At 38.2% G+C, this 21,594-nt stretch overlaps 1 protein-coding gene and 1 long non-coding RNA gene across 5 annotated transcripts; one reads left to right on the top strand and one right to left on the bottom strand.

The window, feature by feature from the left end:
• Positions 1–114: 114 nt before the first annotated feature.
• On the bottom strand, positions 115–2,839 carry zgc:153044 (Dual specificity protein phosphatase 18). 4 transcript variants are annotated; one of them, NM_001141881.1, is given in 3 exon segments: positions 115–908; positions 1,433–1,478; positions 2,324–2,766. In NM_001141881.1, a coding segment is annotated over 1 exon segment (543 nt). In that variant the 5' UTR covers positions 830–908; positions 1,433–1,478; positions 2,324–2,766; the 3' UTR covers positions 115–286.
• A 1,223-nt stretch (positions 2,840–4,062) lies between these two features.
• Positions 4,063–20,280, top strand: LOC106585619 (uncharacterized). Its single transcript, XR_001323993.3, has 4 exons — positions 4,063–4,474; positions 4,597–4,699; positions 5,412–6,114; positions 8,751–20,280. It is a non-coding gene; the product is annotated as an uncharacterized LOC106585619 (long non-coding RNA).
• The last annotated feature ends 1,314 nt before the right edge of the window (positions 20,281–21,594 follow it).

Genomic DNA, 21,594 nt, shown 5'->3' with positions numbered 1-21,594 from the left:
CATTGTCATTTGAATGTATTTATTTTATTTTTTAAACTTTTCTACCTGTGGACACTTCTTACCCTGGATGACACTATTGAAGTTGTAGCCTTTACAAAACAGACAAACCTTTTTATGTTTAGTTGTAAATCGTAAAGTGACATTGTACAACAAATTTTTATTTCTGAATCAAAGTTTACAAATACATTTGAGAGGACCACTTCCAACTCAACATACTGGATATAAAACAAGAGTACTAATGCATTTTTACAATGGGGTTGACAATCATTTTAACAAACAGTGCATATCAAAGAGGAAGCATATCTTTGGTCTCCTCTTCATAAATGTCAGGTATTTCACCCATGGGGGACGTGATCATTGTGACTGTGGCACAACCACGGAGCTTGCGTTCATACTGGATGAGTTGCTTCCAGAATCCACTGTTTGGTCTAATAATAGGTCGACAAGATTTGACCTTTTTGTGGGCCTCCAAAAGTGTAATTCCATGGTACTTCATTAGATACACCAAGCATAACGTAGCTGAGCGACTCACACCTGCATTGCAGTGAACCAATGTGCGTCCACACTGCTCCCCAACGAGCTGGATTTTATCCGCTACCTCATCAAAGAAGTCGCTCAGAGAAGAAGATGGAGAGTCTGTAACAGGAATATGGACATATTCCACCTCTGCAGTGGAAGTGTTTGTGATGTTTTGTGTGGCATTGATGATGCAGGTGATGTTGAAACGAGATATGACAGCCTTATCATTTGCAGCTCTGCCGTTGCTGAGGAAAAGGTGTTCGGTAACTTGACACAAACCTGCAAGTCTCTGTTCACCAGATTGATGCATGGAAACAGGTTAACCAAAGGAAGTACGTAGGCAGTGTTGTGTGTGGACCATGGATAGCTGACTGGCAGACAAGATGACACTTAAAATAGATGGGAGAAAGACACTTGTTAGGCAACTACACATGAATTGATAGAATAATCTGTCTGCATTCCAAGCACCTGCAGACTACTTAACACATCTAAAAGCATTGGCTTGGTGGAGACATGGGTTCCATCTTCCACAAATCTCCCTATATAGTGCACTACTTTGATCAAGGCCCATAAGGCTCCTGTCAAAAGTAGCTACCTATAAAAGGCAGCTAATAGGGTGCCATTTGGAATGCACAATGGGCTGGGCTAGGGGAAGTTTCCACTATATTTCTTAGACCAGTCATTTCCTTTCAAATTATTGAAGGGAAGTAAATAAGTGTGTCATGGCCATATGTAGCGGACATCACGCTGCCTGCTTAGCAAGTACCGCCTACTCCTGATTAGGCTCATGCCAATGCTCGAAACCAGGACCTCTGCCTTGTTAGCACATGTGACCAAGTGTCTTGCCAGTTGTGCCACGCAAAAAGCTAGTTATTCAGCAGTGCATGTGGACATCCCCATGTGCTACACTCACCCCTCAAACTTACTCCACAGCAATCCTAGCGTTGAGCTGAGTGCAACTGCAGATTGGAGACAAAGTGCCATTCATCACGCAGCTTGTAAATTCAGGTAGACCCCTCACCGTTTCGTTTAAGAAACTTTTTGCAACAGAAATGGCGTAATGAATACATGCCAGGTGTTGAACATCACAGGTAGGCCTACCATATTGGGGGCCTTTCTTTGCAGCTGTGCCTTAAAATGGGCAGCACCATTGAGGGCTTTCTCCATTTTTAAAGTAGTCAAGGGTGTTTACTGCCACCTGAAGTGTGTTGTCTGAACAGGTATAAAAGACAAGGTTGCTGATTTACTGCCCTCTTCAGTTATGGAATGTTTATTCAGGAGTATAATTCATTGGCTGATCCCTTTGACAAGTCTTCAGTGGCACTGCCCATGCTAAAACAGGCTTTGGGGCACTAGAGCTGATATTGTGCTAGAGCTGTGTAAGTCGGCCTTAAAGTATATATGTTGCGACTTTTTAAACAATATTTAGGAACTCAGTCAGTGTCTCAACTTATTTTTGAGTTAAAATAGTAGACTACACAAGGTGCAATTTCGAGATGTGGTTATGGTCTTATGTCAGTCACTCAACAATATTTTAGATTGGTAAATTAGTCTAGCCATCTATCTAAACTTGAAGTAATTATGGCCGAATACCGACCGGGCTTGGGACCCCCATTGATTTAGTCACTCATCTCAGATAACATTAACATGGCAAGTGTAGAACTTCAGGAAATTAGCTTTAACTGATTATTTTATCACCATGTTCGAGGGGAATTGGACTGAGCAGAATCACTAATAAACAAATCCCCTGACCTTGCATCCCAAATACTAACAACATGTATGATCAGCTCTCTGTATGACTGACCTCGTAATAATTTGTGCAACGAGTCTGAAATATTTAGCTAACTGCCTGGAACGTAGCCAGAATCTCTAGCCCCAACCGAACGGCTGACTGCGCGATTCCTTTTTACGTCGTTTGTCATCTGCGTCCAACTGGAACGTATGCAGCCCGCTATACACACACGTGGCGACCGGCTCTGCATAAAACATGCTCCATTCAATTGCAAGGGCGTCGGTTGCCCCTTTAACGAGCTTTAATGGGGAGCCGCCGGGGGGATGGAAAAATATCTCCATGCAGCTAACATAGCCAGCCAGTTGCTAGGAAGCGGCTAATCAACAGCAACTTGATCATAGCTCTCGGTTTATTAAAATAGTTAAATAGTTATAACAAAATATCCTTTACCAATTATAAACATTGAAAAAATAAATACAAACCACCCCAATTCAGTGCGCGAGCTCACATTCTTTTCAGGAAGAAGCAAAGTGACGTCTGTTTATTTTCCTCAGCTACGGAATCCCGAAGTGAGCACATCATACAACGCGTTTCTTTTAAAGGGATAGTTCACCCAAATTACAAAGTGTTGTGTGTGCGATGAATGAAGTAGATCATGTATAATACAGGAAGGTCCAATTTATAGTATAATATTTTCACATGTATCAGGGAAGGGGGGATTGGGGGGGGCAAGTGTTTCAATTGTACAGTATTAGCAATAGTTAAGTTTGTTAGCAACAGTTGATATGTGTGTATATGTATATACAGTACCAGTCAAAATTTTGGTCACACCCACTCATTCAAGGGTTTTTCTTTATTTGTACTATTTTCTCCATTGTAGAATAATAGTGAAGACATCACAACTATGAAATAACACATATGGAATCATGTAGTAACCAAAAAAGTGTTTAGTAGCCACTCTTTGCCTTTTTGACTTGAATTTATCCTCTGCAGCAGAGGTAACTCTGGGTCTTCCTTTCCTGTGGCGGTCCTCATGAGAGACAGTTTCATCATAGCGCTTGATGGTTTTTGCGACTGCACTTGAAGAAACTTGCAAAGTTCTTGAAACTTTCCATATTGACTGACCTTCATGTCTTAAAGTAATGATGTACTGTTATTTCTCTTTGCTTATTTCAACTGTTCTTACCATAATATGGACTTGGTTTTACCAAATAGGGCTAACTTCTGTATACCACCCCTACCTTGTCATAACACAACTGACTGGCTCAAACACATTAAGAAGGAAAGAAATTCCACAAATTAACTTTTAACAAGGCACACCTGTTAATTGAAATGTATTCCAGGTGACTACCTCATGAAGCTGGTTGAGAGAATGCCAAGAGTGTGCAACGCTGTCATCAAGGCAACTTTGAAGAATTTCAAATATAAGATTCTTCAGATTCTTCCAAAACACTTTTTTTTGGTTACTACATGATTCCATATGTGTTATTTCATAGTGTTGATGTCTTCACTATTATTCTACAATGTAGAAAATAGTAAAAAATAAAGAAAAACCCTGGAATTAGTAGATGTGTCCAAACTTTTGACTGGTAGTGTGTGTGTGTGTGTGTGTGTGTATATGTGCATATAATTGCTTTATGTATGAGATTAAGCTCTTATTTAGATTAGGTTATAGGGGGTCACAGACAGGAGTGTGCTTACATTTAATTTCTCCATGGCGCTGTGCAGGCAAGGCTATTAATGTGATCATTTCATATTTTTTATTTTTTGTTACCAAACTGGACACTGGGTTTACATTGTGGCATAGGATAGGCCCCGTATTTACAGTATGCTTCATTCTATTCTATCTCACCGCAGAGATTATGTTGTTGTTGTAGCCCATTTGAAAAGGTTGGGACAGCGCATACAGACACGTTTCGATTACAGAGGGGACGCAGATGGTGGAGGAGACCTACGGGCATTCTGTCACGAGTTTGCAGTAACAATAGGACGTATATTTATGGCAGCTGGAGTCCGTAGCCTACACGCGCTTGCATACAAAATACAGACATCTGCATACTGGTTAATTCCTCATGCCATCCAAACACTCCTTTGTCCAGGCTTCTGTCTTTTTATTTACTCTCTTTTAACCGCCCATCAAAGGCAGCTGCTCGCCAGACCTCAGCTCAAGCAACGTGACGCACTCCACAGCTCGTCCTCATTTTAGAGGAGATCGATGCATGGGTAAGTTGGAATAGGTTTTTGTGCACTGCGCATCACAAAACAATTGGTAAGGATTCGTTTTTAATTTAGTATATCAACACTATATGAGTGATAATTTTGCACATCTCTCATCCTACCCGAAGAGGATCGGACACAGCTCGAGCGCTTCATCGCACCCTTACTGACACAGATGCTGCGAGACTGGTGCATTTTGGACCGGTGGTCAAACTTACATAATTGCAAAAGGTAGGAGTCCACTGACCGATTTTCTGATATTCGTTTAATAACATGACATTTCATTCAACATTTTAATATGTGATTAGCTTTTAAGACCGTAGCCTCAGACATACAATTGTTGTCGCATTTGCATCACGCGTATGAGAACATAGGGTATAAATAAGATGAGTAAAACAATCATAATGTATGGTGTTTAATCATTCAAGCTGGGTTTGACAAATCGTCATTGCGAGGTACATTTTGAAAAGATGTTTTAGGATGCGCTCGTGTAGCTCGACAGATATATAAGAGCTAAATACCCTTTCAATACCCATTTCAGTGAAGTTTAAAGGCAAACGCCAAATACAAGCAGACAAGCACACACAAAGCTCCGCAGGACCAACTAGTCTAACCCTACATTAATAATTGAGACATTTGAATGCAGCAACTGCGCAGTGAGTGTGAGTGAGCCACCACAGCATCCTATGCCTTGTCCGTTTTGGCAATCTGCTGTTCCACGATGGAGTTTAAAAATGTAATCATAGGATAGGAATAATCAACATGTATTTTTCTTTGGGCAGACATTTATTCTTGCAGCCCCTCTATGGCATCAGCATGTGATGATGATGCACACTAGCCCTGCAATCTAGATTTATTACAAACATTTCTTATCTCACCCTGTCCACCTCCACTGCTGCTGTTTAAATAGTGCTGCTGGCTAATGGATGCCCTCTGTATACAGTGGCCAAACCCACAGCCCAGCTGGCGGGATGCAAGTCCCCATGATGACTGGGGTTCCCTGGTGTCCCTGACTGACTGGTGAATACAGGAGTTGGGAGAGACAAATGGGTATGTGTCCAGTATATCCTCATACTGTGGAGGGGGTTCTTGTAAAGGCAGAGGTTTAACAGCCGTTATTGATGGTCATTTTGTCTTGTGTGCTCCATTCCTTGATATTTTTTATTGACTATTGTTGGTATGAGGGGAGTTGCCGTAACAAGTTATTCATTTAAATTAGGTTAGTTCAAGGTAAAAAAAATGTCAAATAAGTTAGAAAAAAAGGTTATTCAGGTCCATTAGATACTGTTCCTCAACGCCTATGATTCTTGGTGATTTTGCAGATTCATTTAGTAACCCTGGCCTACTGCAGTTCATAGTATCTATTGGCAGTACATTTACATTTACATTTAAGTCATTTAGCAGACGCTCTTATCCAGAGCGACTTACAGTAGTCAAGGCCAATGGTCCAGCATGTCCTTGGTAGGGTTTTGGGGACAGGTGTTCCAGGGGGTTGCGTTCCACTTTCTGCTGCTCTCTGCTCTGTGTTTATCTCCAGATATATCCTGAGGAAGATGCTGGGATGGTGCCAGACCTCAGAGCCTATTTAGACGAGTCAACAACATGTCCTGACCGACAAGGCTGTCAACAAAGCTGTTTTTAAACAGGTAACACTATTTATCAAGCTAATGTAGATTTCCATTGAAGTCATTGACTAAGAAGGCACTATTTTTTGCTAAATGACCTTGTTAAGGAGACCAACTGGTAACCGACACTGAGGTAGACTGTTTTCTCTGTTCTCTAGATATGACATAGGCTTTGTTAGGCGTTTGAGCAATGAGACATCTCGTTACACACTGGTTCAAGGGCCTTATACTCACACAAAGAACAGTGCTACCATTGAGGTACTGCTGTACAGTATCTCCTCGTGCTGAGAGAGGGGGTATATGAAAGGGAGGGTGAGGCAGAAATTAAGGGATTCGTTTAGTGTGTTTATACAGTTGAAGTCGGAAGTTTACATACACTTAGGTTGGAGTCATTAAAACTTGTTTTTCAACCACTCCACAAATTTCTTGTTAATAAACTATAGTTTTGGCAAGTCGGTTAGGACATCTACTTTGTGCATGACACAAGTCATTTTTCCAACAATTGTTTACAGACAGATTATTTCACTTATAATTCACTGTATCACAATTCCAGTGGGTCAGAAGTTTACATACAGTAAATTGACTGTGCCTTTAAACAGCTTGGAAAATTCCAGAAAATGATGTCATGGCTTTCGAAGCTTCTGATAGGCTAATTGACATAATTTGAAACAATTGGAGGTGTACCTGTGGATGTATTTCAAGGCCTACCTTCAAACTCAGTGCCTCTTTGCTTGACATCATGGGAAAATCAAAAGAAATCAGCCAAGACCCCAGAAAATAAATGGTAGACCTCCACAAGTCTGGTTTATCCTTGGGAGCAATTTCCAAACGCCTGAAGCTACCACGTTCATCTGTACAAACAATAGTATGCAAGTTTAAACACCACAGGACCACGCAGCCGTCATACCGCTCAGGAAGGAGACGCGTTGTGTCTCCCAGAGATGAAAGTACTTTGGTGCAAAAAGTGCAAATCAATCCCAGAACAACAGCAAAGGACCTTGTGAAGATGCTGGAGGAAACAGGTACAAAAGTATCTATATCCACAGTAACACGAGTCCTATATCGACATAACCTGAAAGGCCGCTCAGCAAGGAAGAAGCCACTGCTCTATAACGGCCATAAAAAAGCCAGACTATGATTTGCAACTGCACATGGGGACAAAAGATCGAACTTTTTGGAGAAATGTCCTCTGGTCTGATGAAACAAAAAGGGAACTGTTTGGCCATTATGATCGTCGTTATGTTTGGAGGAAAAAGGGGGAGGCTTGCAAGCCGAAGAACACCATCCCAACCGTGAAGCACGTGGGTGGCAGCATCATGTTGTGGGGGTGATTTGCTGCAGGAGAGACTGGTGCACTTCACAAAAAAGAGGGCATCATGAGGAAGGAAAAGTGTGGATGGAAAATTCTGTAGATATATTGAAGCAACATCTCAAGACATCAGTCAGGAAGTTTAAGCTTGGTCGCAAATGGGTCTTCCAAAAGGACAATGACTCCAAGCATACATCCAAAGTTGTAGCAAAATGGCTTAAGGACAACAAAGTCAAGGTATTGGAGTGGCCATCAGAAAGCCCTGACCTCAATCCTATAGAAAATTTGTGGGCAGAAAAGCATGTGTGAGCAAGGAGGCCTACAAACCTGACTCAGTTACACCAGCTCTGTCAGGAGGAATGGGCCAAAATTCACCCAACTTATTGTGGGAAGCTTGTGAAAGGCTACCCAAAACGTTTGACCCAAGTTAAACAATTTAAACGCAATGCTACCAAAACTAATTGAGTGTATGTAAACTTCTGACCAACTGGGAATGTGATGAAAGAAATAAAAGCTGAAATAAATCATTCTCTCTACTATTATTCTGACATTTCACATTCTTAAAATAAAGTGGTGATCCAAACTGAACAACGATAGGGAATTTCTACTAGTATTAAATGTCAGCAATTGTGAAAAACAGAGTTTAAATGTATTTGGCTAAGCTGAATGTAACCTTCCCGAATTCAACTGTAAATCCACCGCATTTTAACAGTGCAGTCAACCTATACTGCCAGAGAAAAAAAGCGGAGAACAAAACAACCTGAAAGCAGAACCATAACTTAATCAGATTAATCTAATCTGCTTTCATGGCTGATGAGTTTTAATGTCTGACGTATGCCAGATCGGCCTATAAAATGTTTGGTTGGGTCAGGTCAACCAAGAGCTAGAGAGAAATAGAGGCTGCATTTGGAAGGGTAGCCTACATATGTGGTTTACCAAGGTAATACATATGTCCTGGAACTGTAGTAATTCTTAGAATCCTGCCCATTGGCAAAAACCTGATTGCACACACACAAGCCCTCTTGCTTATGACTTGAAGTTTGTGACAAAATGAGTGACATTTCATGTGCAGACTGAAACAGTAAAGTGCAGACTAAATGTCTGTTGTCCTCTTCACCATAGCACCATGTCAGCCTGAACCAATGCCTGCTTCTCTGCTCCCTCCATTTGTCTTAGTTGAGGTGTCCTCAGTACAACTGCCACAATGACTATTTCTCCGAGCCTGTCAAACAGTCTACTACTCAGTTCATCATCCTCATCTTTCTCTGCTGCTCAGTTTTCTACACATCTTACTGTGTTGTGTAGAACAGAACTCAGTGACTGTGTTGTCATGTCATTCCCCCTGCAGTTGTCAACGCGGTTCATCCTTACCGAACTGGGACGGGAACTGGGACCTATGGCTTTCACCCACTGAGAAAGGGGCACAACATTGGCATTCACCCACTGCTGATGGGGCACAGCCACACTTCTTTAGCTATCAATATGTGTTAGAAGTGTATCACCTTGCTGTGATTATTTGGATATTTTACTTAGCCTACTTAAAATGGAAGTGTCATTGGCACATTGCTGGTTCCCCTTTAACCTTTTACTGTAATGCGCTAAATCAGTCACAGTGTTTCTTGGTTGTCTTAAACAAATCTGCTATGAAACAAGAGCATACACCTCACACACATGGTTATGGGCTTAAAAAAAGACCTGTACCATATCAGATATACATTTGAAATGTATTCAATTGTGAGTTTGCATCCCAATATTACAGTTTATATACATCAAAGAAGACTGAAACATTACGAAACCATAGAAACACAGAATTCTCGGCGGGTTTTTGAAATAATGTTTATTAATGATGAAAGATATGAATAACATTCCACCCATGAGTCCACTAGAGGGTGATTTGGTCATTTGACTGCAGCAAAGGGCTACTTGTAGTCTTTTATGCCACATTGTTCAGGACTTTATTGGATAGGACCACATTTCATGCCATAAGAGAGACTCATAAGGGGTGGGGTTGTAGTGTTGTGTGTCTGATGCTTTGGTGCTTTGCATTTCCTTCCCTGAAATACTGTTTAACTGAGGGATGCTTTCTCTCCCCTCCTTTGTAAAATAACTCTAACACGTTCTGATCCCCCTTCCACACTGTTCAGCTGATCAAAGCACTGACACTGCAGTTGACTAACACCTCTCTCTGATGCCTGCTTCTCCTCATGCTGTCAGCACTGTCCTTTCTCTTCTCTGTAACCTTGGCAACACTTTAACGCCTTACTCACCTCCTCCTATCTCGGACGTCTAATATGACTAACAAGATTGAGTCTGCTGAGATGGCCTTGCTGTTCATTTCAATGATGTGCTCCTAACCAAGCTAGCAGGGAGCATACCCATGACAAGCCTGTGCGGCTGGTTTGGTAACATTAGTCTACCCTAACGTTACAGGAATGTTGAGGATGTTACAGTTGTGTCAGTGTGTGTAGCTGTGTTTGTGTTGGAGGTGTCTCTCAATCTTACCGCCGTAGTTTTTAGATGGTTTCCTGAGGCCTTGTTTGTCTTGTGATTGCTGCATGTACTGGTAACTCTGAGTAACCTTAGCTGGAGTCGCAAAGAACTAACCAACAGTGGGGTAATCCTGGTTTACTAACCTGGACTAACAGTCTAACATTCACTAATCAACCAAACTGAAACCCAAGCACTGGAGAAGTGCCTTGTCTGACTCTCCCTGGTTAAAACCTAATGGTCTGTTAAAACCACTGTGTGTGTGTGTGTGTGTGTGTGTGTGTGTGGGTGTGGGTGTGGGTGTGGGTGTGTGTGTGTGTGTGTGTGTGTGTGTGTGTGGGGGGGGAAGGTGTGTGGGTGTACATTGTGTGTTTAAGAGTGGGGCTGTTACTGTCATTAATATTCTTACACTCTGAAACCAAACCCCCAACTGTCAACAGCTCTCTTGGCATTCCTTAATAAATACACTAACAATACCCCTCTAATACCTAACAGTACTAACGTCTGCTAACAGACCTATTGTTACTAATACTCAACTGTACTATGGATGATGTTGGCTGGACTTGTGATTTCTAACACACTGACTAACCCTTTGCTTTGTGCCCTGAGTCTGAGACAGAGTCCTCTCACATTTTCCTGAAACCCTTCTCCCGCCAGACACAGATCACCCAAAATCATATACAAGAACTATGTATTTATCAATCTGTTATAACCTTAAGTGTGATATGTTGCTTGAGACATGTTACTTTTGGCCCCCTAAAGCACAATGGTGAGTGATTCCAGGATCTGGGATGGAAAACTGGATCAACCAATAGATTTAAAGAAAAAGCGCACCTAGGTTGACCACACACTTCTGCTCAGGGTGACGATTGATTTAAAAAAAATATATATTACAAATCGTAAAGTAACTATGCTAAAGAATTGTATTTCATTAAAGCTAGAGAATTGTATTTCATTAAAGCTAAAGAATTGTATTTCATGTATTTCATTAAAGCTAAAGAATTGTATTTCATTAAAGCTGTAGTATTCTATCTTAAGAAATAATGGCTGACAACATTTTGTCCCTCTGTCCATTGTGTGGCCAACCTCCAAAAGGTGTTGCAGCTCAGTGCTTGGTTTGCAGTCTGCATAGACACTGGTGTGTATTATCTTATAAGATAAACCAAAGGAAATAGCAACCCTTTCCTGCTTTACTACTAACTGAGTGGTGACTGGTATACTAACCACCCCATATGAGGCTTAACAAGTTGGCCATTGATTCATTGCTCTTACTAACATACTGTATCTTCCCACATAAAACAATGCTACATTTTACTATAGAATACTATAGTACACTCTGTAGTATCCCTGGATCATGTGTAGAATTACTATATAATTTTGTGTTATACTATAACGGTATACAGTAACCGAAAAGACACTGGTTCGAATCCCTGAGCCGACAAGGTGAAACATCTGTCGATGTCTGTCGATGTGCCCTTGAGCAAGGCACTTAACCCTAATTGCTCCTGTAAGTCGCTCTGGATAAGAGTGTCTGCTAAATGTCTAAAATGTAAAAATGTAGAATAGTATACTGCACACTGTAGTATCCCTTGATTGTGTAGTGCTTACTATATACTTTTGTAGTATACTGTGGAATATTATACTACACACTGTAGTATACTGTGGAATACTATACTACACACTGTAGTATCTCTTGACTGTATAGTGCTTACTATTGGATTGTGTAGTATACTGGCGAATACTACACTTCACATTGTAATATCCCTCTATCGTGTACTGCTAACTATATAATTTTTTTGTATACTGTAGAATACTATACTACACACCGTAGTATCCCTCGATCATGTGTAGTGCTTACTATATATTTTTATTGTATACTGTATAATACTAGATTAAATAATACAGCATTATCTGAAAAAAACATTAGTAAATACTACAGTAATGTCCACAAAAACAGTTTTTTAAAACTATAGTTATACTAGATTATTTTAATTTGCGTATGCTTCACATTCCCATCCCCCATACAGTGGTGTAATGTACTTAAGTAAAAATAGTTGAAAGTACTACTTAAGTAGTTTTTTGGGGTATCTGTACTTTACTATTTATATTTTTGACTACTTTTACTTTTACTCCACTACATTCCTAAAGAAAATAATGTACTTTTTACTCCTTACATTTTCCCTGACACTCAAAAGTACTCGTTATATTTTGAATGCTTAGCAGGACAGGAGAATTGTCTATTTCACAAACTTATCGAGAGAACATCCCTGGTCATCCCTACTGCCTCTGATCTGGCGTACTCACTAAACACATGCTTAATTTGTAAATTACGTCTGAGGGTTGTAGTGTGCCCCTGGCGATCTGTAAATAAAAAAAAAACAAGAAAATTGTGCCATCTGGAATTTTACAATATTTTACTTTTGATACTAAAGTACATTTAAAATCAAATACTTTTAGACTTTTACTCAAGTAGTATTTTACTGGGTGACTTTCATTTTTACTTGTCATTTCTTTTAAAGGTATCTTTAGTTTTACTCAAGTATGGACATTTGGTGCTTATTTCATCATTGCCCCCATATCTCAATTTGCGCTAACTATGAGTGAGATACCTACATGCCACGTATAGACCATATATTGTCTTCCCTACAGATTATAAAAAAGAACAGATGCTCTGAACTATCTGATCAGACTCCAGTTCTATCTACCTACCTACAGGTTATGGAACATTTGCTATTTTTGCCCAGCAGGTTTCCTCAAGGAGAAATCCTCCATTTCTATGAGCCTCTCCCGAGTCCAAACGTGAGTTTGCAGCGAGGGGTCAAGATTGTAAGTACCAATTGGATGTCACAAAATTGGGGAGAAAAAGGGGTAAAAAGTACAAAAAAATACTACAAAAAAACCTCATAGTAAATACTAGAGCAATATCCGTAAAAACGACACTAATTACTATATTATATGCTATTGTTTTTACTATAGTAATATTTTCAGTATTTATACTGTAGTAAGCTTTACTACAGTATACTAGAGTTATGTCCACAAAAACACTATAGTGAAAACCTATAGTATACTTCTGCAAAAACTACAGTGAATACTATAGTATATTAGTTATGTCCGCAAAAACACCGCAGTGAATACTACAGTATACTTCTGCAAAAACACTACAGTGAAAACTATAATATACTTCCGTAAAAACACTACACTGAATACGATAGTATATAAATATAGTAATATACAGTATTTAGAGCATAGTATACTATAGTATTTTTTTCATATGTGACTCTTTTAATCCTGTCACCCACTCCACCCTGCCCCTTGGTGAGATCAAACAGCATCTAGTAGGCCATGCAGTATATTGTCTTTACTTCCTGAGTCATCATGAGCATAGACATCCTTGTGTCCTTGATCGTATGACATTTTACTAACCTCCTGAAATGGAGTGAGAACACTAACTATTGGGCGATCCCACGCCAGTGGGAGCAGAAAATATTTTTGTTATCTCAGATTGTTCTCGCAATTCTCACATAGAAACTTCATTGGGAGGAAGGATGTTTGAAATGCTTTTATTTGTATCACAAACTGTTTGAGAGAATCATGATGAAAGTAGCCATTTTAAGCCTTTTTTTTTAGACCTATACATGCCTCCTGTAAGACGTATGATCTGTGAACCGTACATGATACAGATATCTTAGTCAAATAAAATCAAATGTTTTTTATTTGTCACATGCGGTGAATACAACAGGTGTAGACTTTACCTTGAAATGCCTACTTACGAGTCCAACAATGCAGAGGTAAAAAGTAAGAAACATTTGCAAAAAAGGAAATAGTCACACAAAATAACAAAACTATATACAAGGAGTACCGGTACCGAGTCAATTTGCAGGGATACGAGGTAATTGAGGCAATATGTACATGTACAGTTGAAGTCGGAAGTTTACATACACCTTAGCTAAATACGTTTAAACTCAGTTTTTCACAATTGCTGACATTTAATCCTAGTAAAAATTCCCTATCTTAGGTCAGTTAGGATCACCACTTTATTTTAAGAATGTGAAATGTCAGAATAATAGTAGAGAGTGATTTATTACAGCTTTTATTTATTTCATCACATTCCCAGTTGGTCAGAAGTTTACATGCACTCAATTAGTATTTGGTAGCATTGCCTTTAAATTGTTTAACTCGGGTCAAAAGTTTTGGGTTGCCTTCCACAAGCTTCCCACAATAAGTTGGGTGAATGTTGGCCCATTCCTCCTGACAGAGCTGGTGTAACTGAGTCAGGTTTGTAGGCCTCCTTGCTCGCACATGCTTTTTCAGTTCTGCCCACAAATTTTCTATAGGATTGAGGTCAGGGCTTTCTGATGGCCACTCCAATACCTTGACTTTGTTGTCCTTAAGCCATTTTGCCACAACTTTGGATGTATGCTTGGGGTCATTGTCCATTTGGAAGATCCATTTGCCACCAAGCTTTAACTTCCTGACTGATGTCTTGAGATGTTGCTTCAATATATCCACATACTTTTCCTTCCTCATGAAGCCATCCATTTTGTGAAGTGCACCAGTCTCTCCTGCAGCAAAGCATCCCCACAACATGATGCTGTGCTTCACGGTTGGGATGGTGTTCTTCGGCTTGCAAGCATCCCCCCTTTTCCTCCAAACATAACGATGGTCATTATGGCCGAACAGTTCCATTTTTGTTTCATCAGACCACAGGACATTTCTCCAAAAAGTACGATATTTTGTCCCCATATGCAGTTGCAAACCGTAGTCTGGCTTTTTTATGGCGGTTTTGGAGCAGTGGCTTCTTCCTTGCTGAGTGGCCTTTCAGGTTATGTTGATATAGGACTCGTTTTACTGTGGATATAGATACTTTTGTACCTGTTTCCTCCAGCATCTTCACAAGGTCCTTTGCTGTTGTTCTGGGATTGATTTGCACTTTTTGCACCAAATTACATTAATCTCTAGGAGACAGAACGGGTCTCCTTCCTGAGCGGTATGACGGCTGCGTGGTCCCATGGTGTTTATACTTGTGTACTATTGTTTGTACAGATGAACGTGGTACCTCCAGGCATTTGGAAATTGCTTCCAAGGATGAACCAGACTTGTGGAGGTCTACAATTTTTTTTCTGAGGTCTTGGCTGATTTCTTTTGATTTTCCCATGATGTCAAGCAAAGAGGCACTGAGTTTGAAGGTAGCCCTTGAAATACATCCACAGGTACACCTCCAATTGACTCAAATTATGTCAATTAGCCTATCAGAAGCTTCGAAAGCCATGACATCATTTTCTGGAATATTCCAAGCTGTTTAAAGGCACAGTCAGCTTAGTGTATGTAAAATTCGGACTCACTGGAATTGTGATACAGGGAATTATAAGTGAAATAATCTGTCTGTAAACAATTGTTGGAAAAATGACTTGTGTCATGCACAAAGTAGATGTCCTAACCGACTTGCCAAAACTATAGTTTGTTAACAAGAAATTTGTGGAGTAGTTGAAAAATGAGTTTTAATGACTCCAACCTAATTTTACTTCCGACTTCAACTGTAGGTAGGGGTTAAACGTGACTAGACAATCAGGATGGATAATAAACAAGAGTAGCAGCAGCGTATGTGAAAGTGTGAGTGTGTGACATCAGTATGCGTGTGTGAGTGTATGTAGTCTGTGTGTGTTGAAGTGTCAGTGTGGGTGGAGTCCAGTGAGTCTGCATAGTGCCGGTGCAAGAGAGTCAGTACAAATAAAAAGGGGCTCAATGCGAATAGTCAGGGTAGACATTTTATTAACTGTTCAGCAGTCTTATGGCTTAGGGGTAGAAGCTGTTCAGGAGCCTTTTGGTCCCAGACTTGGCACTCCGGTACCACTTGCTGTGCGTTAGCGGAGAGAACAGTCTATGACTTGGGTAGCTGGAGTCTGGCTTATTTTTAGACATTGTAACAATATACTCTTCAAACCATGTCGAATTTCCAGAGTGGCTTCTATCGTACTTTTAATGATATGATCCATTTTTATACATAGATATTGACATAGGTCACTAACCAATTCCAGTCCTCCTTTAGGTCACCGACAGAGTTTCCTTTTTCCCATTCACTGTGTTAGTGATGCTCATAAAATTGACCATACCTTCAGAATTAGCAGAGTCCACTCCGGAAATTTGATTTACTTGTAGAGCAGGGTTCCCCAACTGGTGGCCCATGGGCCGAATTAGGCCCGCTGGTGGTTTTATTTGGCCCCCTACTTTTTTTTATTTTTTTTGAATTTTCATTGTTGTACATAAAATACTGCAAAAACACCAGGAAATCAGCTCCAAGTGAGTTTTCATTTAGGAAATGTATTCCCACACATAAGAGAGACAGGTAATCGTATACAAATATAAGCAAGGTTTGAAATTATTGTTTTAGTCAAATATTATATCCGTTTAGGTTTCTTACGGTCAATTTGCAGTCTACAAATGATTTGTAATTATGTTCCGACTTTCCTCTCAAGTAAAATCAGCCCACAGCTGAATCTAGTTGATGATTCCTGTAGTAAAGTATATTGTTCCAAACAATATGTCTTAAAATGAAACAAATTCTAAAAAGGTAGTTTTTAGGTATTCATATTAATAGTTGTGAAAGGTTTTATTTCAGAACCAAGACATACATATTTTACAGTACACTATAAGAAGAATAATGACACCAAGATGTCTGTGTCATGTACTGTTCAAGGGGTCTTACAGGAGGCATGTATAGGTCTAAAAAGGATCTAAAATAGCTACTTTCATCATGATTTTCAACAGCAACAAAAAATGATGATACAAATGTAAAAAGCATGTCAAACATCCATCTCCCAATGAAGTTTCTGTGAGAATTGCCAGAACAATCTGAGATAGAAAAAATATTTTCCGCTGGCATGGAATCGCTCTATTGGGACATGACAGCTCCCCACAATCTAACTAACAAACAAACCTACTAATTATGTAACTAACTAACTAACCTACTAATTATCTAACTAACTAACTAACTAACTAACTAACTAACCTACTGATTATCTAACAAACGAACTAACCTACTGATTATCTAACTAACGGACTAACCTACTGATTATCTAACTAACGAACTAACCTACTAATTATCTAACAAACTAACTAACCTACTGATTATCTAACTAACTAACAAACTAACCTACTAATTATCTAACTAACTAACTAACTAACTAACCTACTGATTATCTAACAAACGAACTAACCTACTGATTATCTAACTAACGGACTAACCTACTGATTATCTAACTAACGAACTAACCTACTAATTATCTAACAAACTAACTAACCTACTGATTATCTAACTAACTAACAAACTAACCTACTAATTATCTAACAAACTAACTAACCTACTGATTATCTAACTAACTAACTAACTAACTAACTAACTAACTAACTAACTAACTAACTAACTAACTAACTAACTAACTAACTAACTAACTAACCTACTGATTATCTAACTAACTAACTAACTAACCTACTGATTATCTAACTAACTAACCTACTGATTATCTAACAAGCTAACTAACCTACTGATTATCTAACTAACTAACCTACTGATTATCTAACTAACTAACCTACTGATTAACTAACTAACTAACTAACTAACTAACTAACTAACTAACTAACTAACTAACTAACTAACCTACTGATTATCTAACTAACTAACTAACTAACTAACTAACTAACTAACTAACTAACTAACTAACTAACTAACCTACTGATTATCTAACTAACTAACCTACTGATTATCTAACTAACTAACTAACCTACTAATTATCTAACAAACTAACTAACCTACTAATTATCTAACAAACTAACTAACCTACTGATTATCTAACTAACTAACTAACCTACTGATTATCTAACTAACTAACCTACTGATTATCTAACAAGCTAACTAACCTACTGATTATCTAACTAACTAACCTACTGATTATCTAACTAACTAACCTACTGATTATCTAACTAACTAACTAACTAACTAACTAACTAACTAACTAACTAACTAACTAACCTACTGATTATCTAACTAACTAACCTACTGATTATCTAACTAACTAACTAACTAACTAACTAACTAACTAACTAACTAACTAACTAACTAACTAACCTACTGATTATCTAACTAACTAACTAACTAACTAACTAACTAACTAACTAACTAACTAACTAACTAACTAACTAACTAACCTACTGATTATCTAACTAACTAACCTACTGATTATCTAACTAACTAACTAACCTACTAATTATCTAACAAACTAACTAACCTACTGATTATCTAACTAACTAACTAACCTACTGATTATCTAACTAACTAACTAACTAACCTACTGATTATCTAACAAGCTAACTAACCTACTGATTATCTAACTAACTAACCTACTGATTATCTAACTAACTAACCTACTGATTACCTAACTAACTAACTAACCTACTGATTATCTAACTAACTAACTAACTAACTAACTAACTAACTAACTAACTAACTAACTAACTATCTAACTAACTAACCTACTGATTATCTAACTAACTAACCTACTGATTATCTAACTAATTAACTAACCTACTAATTATCTAACAAATTAACTAACCTACTGATTATCTAACTAACTAACCTACTGATTATCTAACAAGCTAACTAACCTACTGATTATCTAACAAGCTAACTAACCTACTGATTATCTAACAAGCTAACTAACCTACTGATTATCTAACAAACTAACTAACCTACTGATTATCTAACAAACTAACTAACCTACTGATTATCTAACTAACTAACTAACCTACTAATTATCTAACAAACTAACTAACCTACTGATTATCTAACTAACTAACTAATCTACTGATTATCTAACAAACTAATCTACTGATTATCTAACAAGCTAACTAACCTACTGATTATCTAACAAGCTAACTAACCTACTGATTATCTAACAAACTAACCTACTGATTATCTAACAAACTAACCTACTGATTATCTAACAAACTAACTAACCTACTGATTATCTAACAAACTAACTAACCTACTGATTATCTAACAAACTAACTAACCTACTGATTATCTAACTAACTAACTAACTAACTAACTAACTAACTAACTAACTAACTAACTAACTAACTAACTAACCTACTGATTATCTAACAAACTAACTAACCTACTGATTATCTAACTAACTAACCTACTAATTATCTAACTAACTAACCTACTAATTATCTAACAAACTAACTGACCTACTGATTATCTAACTAACTAACTAACCTACTGATTATCTAACAAGCTAACTAACCTACTGATTATCTAACAAGCTAACTAACCTACTGATTATCTAACAAGCTAACTAACCTACTGATTATCTAACAAGCTAACTAACCTACTGATTATCTAACAAACTAACTAACCTACTGATTATCTAACAAACTAACTAACCTACTGATTATCTAACAAACTAACTAACTAACCTACTGATTATATAACAAACTAACTAACCTACTGATTATCAAACTAACCTACTGATTATCTAACTAACTAACTACTGATTATCTAACAAACTAACCTACTGATTATCTAACAAACTAACTAACCTACTGATTATCTAACAAACTAACTAACCTACTGATTATCTAACAAACTAACTAACCTACTGATTATCTAACTAACTAACCTACTGATTATCTAACAAACTAACTAACCTACTGATTATCTAACAAACTAACTAACCTACTGATTATCTAACTAACTAACCTACTAATTATCTAACTAACTAACCTACTAATTAACTCTAGCAAACAAACCTACTAATTAACTAATTATCTAACAAAAAAACGAACCTACTAATTATCTAACAAACAAACTGAAATAATGTGCTCAGAGTTATAAGGTTTTGAGGTTTTGGTTCAGCAAACCATCACCTCACTTTGGTGTGTGTGTCCGCGTGCATGTGTGGGCATGCATGTGTGTACATTTATTCTCAAACTGTGTGCATGACGAGGTGATTGTCTGTGTCTGAGTGTTAATGAGAACGTTTATCTATCAGTTTTCTGCTGAGTAACATTATGGCATAGCGAGGTTGTCCTCATCCCCTATTTACAAGGGATTTAGCCTAAAAATGAGACCACATTTTATGATAACGAAACAACTGTCAAAGCTTGACTATGAAATTGATCAAACTACTATATGAAGCAGTTTTTCAGAATAGCTCAGTCATAGGATTTAAGGATGACCAACCTAACAAATCAGTGACCACCACAGTGTAGAAGAGGTCTTACTTCCTTGGCTTCTCTGTCCTTTATGTACTGGCATTACTGAATACTGAATTGATGAAACACATTTCCCATGTCCTTTTCTCTGTGGAATAAACTGTCACACATTTTGAAAAGTGCCTCTTTGTCTTGTGTTTTAGCGCTACGGTATTTATTTTTAGAAAACGGCTAAACATTCTCTAGGCCTGGTGTTTCTTGGACCAATTTTAAGTCCAAGAATGATCTTTCTGTATGTATATTATCGCTCTGTGGGAACAGCAGGTTGCCACTCAACCGTACTGCGTTATCACTCTGTACTCCAGTGTGTGAAAGGCTCCCATGGAGGCTCTCTCATTCTGTCTGCAGTAGGCAGCTTTCACTCAGCCAGCCAGTCACTGCTCCCCTACGCCACCCACCCCACCCCAGCCTGCCTCTGTAGAGTGACAGACAGGTGACTGGGGCTATGTGTTTGGTCTTCTAATTGCAGTAATCATAGCGGCGTGTGATTACTACCACAGTGTATTTGACACATGCAGAGCCCTTAATGTTCACAATGCTGAAAAACACCTGTGCTTAACAATCCTCCTCAAACTGTGGAGAGCACTTCAACAACAATTTCCTGTCCAATGTTTGAATTGGAGGAAATATTTGTCTTATCAATTCAAGAAAGCATACTTTCAAGACATCGGATTGTCCAAATGTTAACATAAGTATAATATTTGTAACATGTTATAATGGTAAAAATGTCCACAATAAATTAAATATCTTGTGTCCTGTGAAGTGAAATGAAATATTATCTTGTGTCCTATGAATTGGGTAATAGTATAAAGTTGCTATCAGAGTGGCATTTTTGTGTGACATCATCTGGTTGAATTACTTATAGTATAAATAAATCAGGGAATATGTACAGTACCAGTCAAAAGTTTGGACACCTTCTCATTGAAGGATTTTCATTTATTTTTACTATTTTCTACATTGTAGAATAATAGTGAAGACATCAAAACTATGAAATAACACATGGAATCATGTAGTAACCGAAAAAGTGTTAAACAAATCAAAATATATTTATATTTTAGATTCTTCAAAGTAGCCACCCTTTGCCTTGATGACAGCTTTGCACACTCTTGGTATTCTCTCAAACAGCTTCACCTGGAATTATTTTCCAACAGTCTTGATGGAGTTTTTTTATTTTAATTTTATTTAACCTTTATTTAACTAGGCAAGTCAGTTAAGAACAAATTCTTATTTACAATGACAGCCTACCAAATGCAAAAGCCTCCTTCGGGGACGGGGGCTGGAATTTACAAAAAGAAAATGCTGAGCACTTGTTGGCAGCTTTTCCTTCACTCTGTGGTCCAACTCATCCCAAACCATCTCAATTGGGTTGAGGTCGGGTGATTGTGGAGGCCAGGTCATCTGATGCAGCACTCCATCACTCTCCTTTTGGGTCA

This window comes from Salmo salar, chromosome 24 (assembly GCF_965601325.2).
Source record: "Salmo salar chromosome 24, fSalSal1, whole genome shotgun sequence".
Lineage (NCBI taxonomy): Eukaryota > Metazoa > Chordata > Actinopteri > Salmoniformes > Salmonidae > Salmo > Salmo salar.
This window is presented reverse-complemented; position numbering and strand designations above follow the sequence as displayed.

Excerpts from the sequence above, each read along its gene's own strand:
- zgc:153044 (XM_014171389.3), bottom strand. The coding sequence starts at position 829 with ATGCATCAATCTGGTGAACAGAGACTTGCAGGTTTGTGTCAAGTTACC.